The 7,506-nt window shown below is 35.4% G+C and overlaps 1 protein-coding gene across 1 annotated transcript in view; it reads right to left on the bottom strand.

Moving 5' to 3' along the window:
• Positions 1 to 5,820, bottom strand: part of FABP4 (fatty acid binding protein 4, adipocyte) — a 6,794-nt gene extending 974 nt beyond the window's left edge. Inside the window, exons 1-2 of the mRNA XM_004679771.1 lie at positions 5,686 to 5,820; positions 3,092 to 3,264 (exon numbers count right to left, since the gene is read on the bottom strand). Of these exons, the coding sequence (XP_004679828.1) occupies positions 3,092 to 3,264; positions 5,686 to 5,758 (246 nt within the window). The 5' untranslated portion in view covers positions 5,759 to 5,820. The remainder of the gene's footprint in view (positions 1 to 3,091; positions 3,265 to 5,685) is intronic.
• Between the last annotated feature and the right edge of the window lie 1,686 nt (positions 5,821 to 7,506).

Raw genomic sequence — 7,506 nt, 5'->3', positions numbered from 1 at the left:
TTATTTTTATTTAAAATTATTATGTGTGGTATCCTGTATCTGAAAAAAAAAGAAAAAAGCCTTTGTAGAATGATAACGTAATTGAGATCATTTTTTAAAAAAATCAAAAGTAGTCATAAAGTGGGAAATTCCATAAGCCTTCAATTCAGACATACGGGTAACATTTTGGTCCATATTTCTACAAATGAATAAGATATAATTATATGTCATTTTTAGCAAAAACACTGTCTTATGGGAAATAATGTGCAATCTATTTTCCCTCTTATTTTTTTTTACTTTTCTTGTCAAAAAATATTTATATACCTCTTTTTTTAAAAGATATATTTATTTATGCATACAAGATATATTTATTTATGCATACAATGGGTACAGGCCAGTGGTGGTGGTGGTAAGAGGATTCACCCGAGACAGAGTAAGATGCACAACAGGCAGACTGACTGAAATACACTGTTGAGGGGAGCAGCTTGTGGGACAGGGGAGGTCTGCGACACCATGTGGGTCAGCTCCCTGGCTAGGGATCAAACTTGTGCCGCAGTGGCTGTGGATATCTTCACAGTGCTGCACTTTAACCCATTGAGCCACCAGGAAGGACCTTACATCTTTTTCATATGACCACATGTCCATATCTTATGTCCCTTAATTGTCTTCTGTTGTTGAAGAATTATTGTGCTGTGAGTTATTTATTTATTTTTTTGCTCTAATTAGTGATAGCTGGTGTGTCATCCCTTTATGTGTATATATTATGAGAAGTTGACATCTGTGAAGCCATTTTTAAAATGGAACTTGGGAACCATTTCAGAGAAATTGCATGGCCCAAATCATTTGAACAGGAATAAAGACCTTTGAACTGGTACAAAGGTACCCATGGACTGGATGGAAAAGCAATTTATTTTAAGAAACTCCACAGAGAGACAAGTGTTTGAAAAGTCATCTATCAGGAGAACTAATTATGAACTTTTTACCAAAGGATAAAATCAGTAACCAATTATGTATAGTCAAGAATAGTATGAGCGTGGGCCTCCTTGATGGCCTAGCAGTTAAGTCCAGTGCTATCACCTCTACATCCTGAGTTGGAGCTCTGACCAGGGAGTTAACGTGGTCCAGCAGACCTCACCTGTCTCCCCTGCTGCTCCCCCGGCAGTGTACTTCAGTAAAATCTACCTTTTCTGCTTCCCACTCTGTCTCTGATAAGTCCTTTCATGCCCACACCTCTGACCTACACCCCAGTTCTTCTACAAATAAGTAAATAAAAAGTTTTTTAAAAGAATTGTCTGTTGTTAACATTAATCAACTCTGATTTAAACGTTCACCTCATCTTCCCTTTTTTTGCCCATAAACCCCCAACTTCTACCTCTTCTTGGAGAACATTTTAGAAAATACTGAGAAGTAATCGAATATTTATTTTGTGTTCAAAGAACTACAATTCAGGCCCTCCCTGGTGGTGCAACGGGTTAAAGCACAGCACTGTGAAGCGATCAGCAGCCACTGCAGCATGAGTTTAATCCCTGGGCAGGGAGGTGACCCACATGGTGCAGTAAATAAAGTTTTTTAAAAGAATAATCTGTTAACATTCATCAGCTCTGATTTAAACATTTACCTCATCTTCCCTTTTTTTGCCCATAAACCCCCAACTTCTACCTCTTCTTGGAGCACATTTTAGCTTTCTACCTGAAACTGCACACCCCGAAGTGCAGTTTTTTTTTTAAAGATTTATTTATTTATGCATATAGAACTGGGGTACAGGCCAGAGATGTAAGGAGTGAGAGGCTTCATCAGAGACAGAGTGGGTAGCAGAGTAGGCAGATTGACAAAGTACACTGCTGAGGGGAGCAGTGGGTAGGTCAGGAGAGGTTTGCTGCACCATGCCGGTCACCTCCCTGCCCACTCTTGCTGCAGTGGCTGCTGATCGCTTCACAGTGCTGTGCTTTAACCCGTTGCACCACCAGGGAGGGCCTGAATTGTAGTTCTTTGAACAGAAAATAAACATTCGATTGCTTCTCAGTATTTTCTAAGAACCAAACTCAATATAACCCCATATATATAATGTAATATATGTTATATATATTATATATATATTATATTATGTTGTGTATATACATATATATGTGTGTGTGTGTCTACATATACATTATACACACATACATGATGAACAGAATATTATACAGACATACATTTGGAAAAAAACTGAAGGGATAGAGATAATAAATATGTTAAATGGAAATATAATAGGTGTTACCCTTGTTTGACCCCCCACTTTATTAATAAGAATTATTTAACATTATATTTCTTTAATTCATTTCAAATATCCTATGTATGGCTTGAGAAATAAATTTTGTAAATAATTTTTAAAAAGCATAAGTACAACTTTTTAAGAAGGGAAAATTCACCAAAATATTGAAGACAACCACGTTTAGATAGCAGAGGTCAGGGATATTTAGACTATGAGAAGCATTTCCTCTTTTTATAAAGTGACTTTCTTATATGTTGTGGACATTTAAAAGCCAGGCTATTTTTGATCTCTGAGTAGTATTCCATTGTGTATATTCACCACCTCTTCTTGATTCATTCACTTGTTTTGGGGTATTTTGGTTGTTTCCATATCTTGACTATTATAAACAGTGCTGCTGTAAACATGGGGGTGCAGGTTTCCTTTTGAACTAGTGTTTTTGTGTCCTTTGGGTAGATTCCTAGGGGTGGAATCATTCATGCCTTTTGTGGAAACATGGATGGAGCTAGAAGGGATTGTGCTATGTGAAATAAGTCAGAAGGAAAAAGATAAATATTGAATGGTTTCACTTATATGTGAACTACAGAGAACTAAATGGAAGGTTAGGAAAAAGACAAAACTTGCTAATGACCGTAGATCTGAGGCAAACAGCAAGGGAGGGAGAGGGAGGAGAATAAGGGATGAAAGAGATGGATCACAGGTGCCCTGGTGGTGGGAGGACTATTGGAGGGCCCCTGAGGGGAGAAATCAAATAAAGAAATCAAATAAGTCATGAATTAACAATGATACAAGAAAAGAACAAATAAAATTTAATGATGAAGTAAAAGCTAGGTTTCTCCTCTGCTCCAAATCCTTATTACTTACCTTGACTTTCCTGTCATCTGCAGTGACTTCATCAAATTCTTGGCCCAGTTTGAAGGAAATTTCAGTATTTTTAAAGGTGCTTTCAGACTTAATGGTGATCACATCTCCATTCACACTGATGATCATATTGGGCTTGGCCATGCCAGCCACCTTCCTGGTGGCAAAGCCCACACCTACAGATGGGAAAGGGAGAAAGCATCAAGGCTACTATTCTCTGGCGCTTTCTTAAGTCAGAGCTGGTGTGTGTGTAGGTGGATACATGGGAGCATAAAAGAAAAAAAGACACTAGTGGGTATCTTAAAGGCCTCATTTAAGCAGCTCCTGTAGTGAAGGGGAGAGAGTAAGGAGTCAAAGAATCGCATGAGGCACAACTGGGTGTAGATTTATTCTTCCATTTTCCCCATTCTAGGTCCTATTCTAGGCTCCTCAAGAATCCCACTTTTAATTTTCCATGAGAATTTGTACCAAGTTTAATCTTTCAGAATAAACTCTCAAATTAATCAACCATATCAGTCTAATTTAGGGCAACTATTCTCATTTTACTCAGTTCATGAAAGGTGGGCAGCACCTGACCTTTCTGTCCTAGATAGTGAGCACAATCTTTTCACTGTCAAAGAGAGAATTGTCAATAGGGTTTTGTATGGATATAGTTACCCACTTAAAAAAAACAATCTATTTTGGTTGTATACAAATCACACTTCATGGTATTTTGCTGCCAAGTCTTCTTGGCTGCTTTTCAAATTACTTCACAGTGAAATGAAGATTTTGATTAATTTCTTTGAAAATGTTTCCCACATTCCAACCATTTTAGAGCAGTGATGATCTCAGTAAATTAAAAATGTTAGAGAGTTTACACATTAATTGTGAAAAACTTCAAAATGTAAGAATCACTATGTTGTAAGTTTAGAAATTGTTTACTTCCCAGTTAAGCTGCCAAGTCTCATTTTTTAAAGAAGAATCTAATTTTCATATGTAAGATATAGGATGGATAACTTATAACTAATACAGACAACAGTGCTGTTACTGTAAATATCACGAGGAGCTTATGACAGCCATAGATATGCAGATTGTTCAATACAAGTATACAAATTTAAGGTACTTCTTTGACTAAAGGTTAGAGGTAGAGAAAAAAGGGGAAAGAACACTTGTTAAACTAAGTAATCCTAAACTCTGATTTAGGTTTCTGTCTGAAAAGTAGCCACAGGCATGGAGGCAATATGTTGCTTTAAGCCCTGGCTTGATTACAAAACATAACAAGTAAATGAACATAGTGAGTGGAAGCAGCATTGAGGGAGATTCTAGAATAATGAGCCTCAGGGAAAGCCACATTCTTCATTTGCTTGGTTCTGTCCTTATTTGACTGATGGAGGAAATATTTACCAAAGACCATAAATTATAGCAGCTTATTTCAGCAGGTTAGCTTAATGTTTTTCATTGGCATTAGCATTTCATAACTTAAAAACACATTGGTATAAGAATTTAAATATAATTACTAAAAGTATAAAACGTTTCTAAAAATAAATAGCTAAGTAACCTCATCCTGATATATCTATATAGTATACATAAGTTCATTAAATCACAACTACTTGATATTCTAGAAAGTTAAGTCTCTTGCAAAAGTCCCCAATTTCTCTCTTGGATATGAAAAAGAAAGAAATAAAAGAAAATTGGACTTACCGGCAAGTAAAACATGTCTACTATATCATTTAAGAAAAAGTTGAGTCTCAAGATTTAAGGATTAAATTGTATCTCCAAATAGCGATATTGTGTAGAAAACCCTCTCCAATTTGCAACTCCTGAGTAGGATTTTATTACATGTATGGGTGTGGGAAGTAAAGCTTTCAAAACAGAAGCTGACTGAGTGAGAACTTTCTTCCTTACCCCTTTGCTTTACCTCCCTAGTTTTCTAGAGAACTTTCACACAGCATATCGCAATATTAACAGTCTCTAAAAAAGTGAAAGCTTCCATTAATCTCCTTTTGAATTACTAGTACTTTTATGGCATTCCTTGTAATTTCTAGTCAGAAATATACTTAATCCCCTAAATGAACACACTTTCTGAAATTAAGATTTTTTTTGTCTGCCATAAAGCAATGACACATTTTATTGGAGTGATCGGGAAACAATAAAATACTTGGTTCATATACGTTAAAAATTACTTTAAGATAAAATATAGCAGAAATTTTTGCATGCTAAGAAATACAAATGGTTTTATTTCCAAATTATTGCTTATTTTATATGCAAAAGGAAAACAGGCAAAGAACCAAGTAAACCAAAGATCCCCAAGTTTAGCAGGCAAGTAAAATTTCTTCATTTCTGCAGACTCTGAAAATTCCATTTGGACTCTTCCATATCAGTTCACTTTTAGAAAGCATTAGATGTCACAGTGGTCTACAATGACTTTAGCATCACACAGACTTGTTATGGGGTTTACAGCCCCCTTAAAATTATTTACACTTGTTACATTTGTATCTTCTATATAGAAAGCAGCATTTTATATCAGGACAATCTTAAAAGAGTGAAAAGCTGCCATAATCCCCAAATCCCCAAAGCAAGAGTTACAAATCCAGTCATCATATAGCGCATTTCCTTACCCACTTCTTTCATGTAATCATCAAAATTTTCACTGGAGAGAAGTTTCCAGGTACCTACAAATGCATCACACATTTTGGGAGCTTTTGAGGATTACTCTTCAAGGTGAAAAAGAAGCTACAGCTTTCAGGGAGGTGTGATGGAACCTTTTGAGTGCAGTTCCTTTTAAAGATACTCAGAACATGTGATCTTAGAAATAACCAATTGGGAATGATATCAGATCATTTCCTTCTTTACCAGCCCCTGCACTTTTTCCTCTGAGTCATGTTTTTAATAGAACTTTCTCAACTTTGGTTCTCCCTGGCAAATGGTCACTGGGATTAGAGTACAAATTATTTTTAACCATTGCAGAATATTTTAAATGTTCCTGTTTTTATGGTTTAATGCAAAATGCATTGAATTTCCCCCTATTATTTTCATGCATTTTTTTTTATCACAGTGTAGAAAAGGGCAATTATCTTTAAATGAACTTTGACCCCCTTCTCTGGAGTTTCTATTAAACTTTCAATTATGTGACTCTTGAATTGAAGATCATGTGATTACCTTAGACATTCTTAAGTAATAACAAGGGTTTGTTGAAATAAGACTCTCAGGACAATTCAATAAAATTAAATCAAAATAAGAAGTGACAGTTTAAACATTTTACATTTAAATTGTTTCACCTTTCAAATGTTTTGCATAATATAAAAGAAAAAGCAAACTCTATTAATCCTCCATAATGTGGACTAGAGATTTAATTAATGAATAATGGTTTAACCCCACTCTTCTTTCCCGTAAATGAAAGGATAGCAATTTTCACAGACCCCTTAGAAAATAGACTTCAAGCCAAAATACTCACCCATCTTGAGAAATCTGCCCCTTTCTAAACTATATTGTGAGTTTAAATTTATCCAAATCAAAATGGTGTTATTTTAATTAAAAACAATCAAAAATGGCATGATAACAAACTATCAAATCCTATTCTCTTCTTTTAGGTAATGAATAATCCATGAGGTTACTTTTTCTAAAGTCATCACAATTTTCAACCCCATCCCACCTCTTACCAGAATGATAAGAAGATCATATATGCCATAAGCTCTGTGAACATGTCCAGATTTTAGGAAAAAAACTAAAATATTTTGGAACAATGAATCATGACATTGGGTGTTCATTCACTCAGTGAATGATAGTTGCTGAGCACACAATTGACTTTCAAACCCCAGTGTCCCAAGGGCTTTACTGAATGGTGCATGACACAGGTTCAGTGAAGCGCAGATTTTCTTCAGGCAAGTTGCTATAAGAGTCTAGAAGAGGTAACAGTTACATTTGTTAATGGCACAGATAATGTCCATCCACTCTGACTGTTACAGAGATAGGTAAACTGTGGGTGTGTACCATTCTGTAGTTAGCTGTTATAAATGCATCTGTTTAACATTGAAGACAAAAAAGTATATGGTTAAATTAAATTACTTAATACAGTGATAATTTTGGCAACAAGAGTTTGCTTTTTGTTTCGTTCTTAGAGACTTCTTAAGAGTAGTTTTAGGTGTCCAATGAAAATGAAAGGAACATTCACATAGCCCTATCTTGCAGAATCCCATTATCAACAACACTCACCAAGATGGTGATCTTTCACAAAGAACTGGTAATCTGCATTGACATATCACAATCACAACCGAAGTTCATAGTTCACCTTAGGGCTTCCTTTTAGTGCTGTACATTCATAGTGGGTTTCAATAAAAGTGCAATGACATGCATTCATTGTTATAATATCCTGCAGCATATCTTCACAGCCCTAAAAATATACTTTTTATTTACCTTTTCTAGAATATCATACAAGTAGA

This window comes from Condylura cristata, unplaced genomic scaffold, assembly GCF_000260355.1.
Source record: "Condylura cristata isolate star-nosed mole 26May11 unplaced genomic scaffold, ConCri1.0 scaffold00009, whole genome shotgun sequence".
NCBI lineage: Eukaryota > Metazoa > Chordata > Mammalia > Eulipotyphla > Talpidae > Condylura > Condylura cristata.
This window is presented reverse-complemented; position numbering and strand designations above follow the sequence as displayed.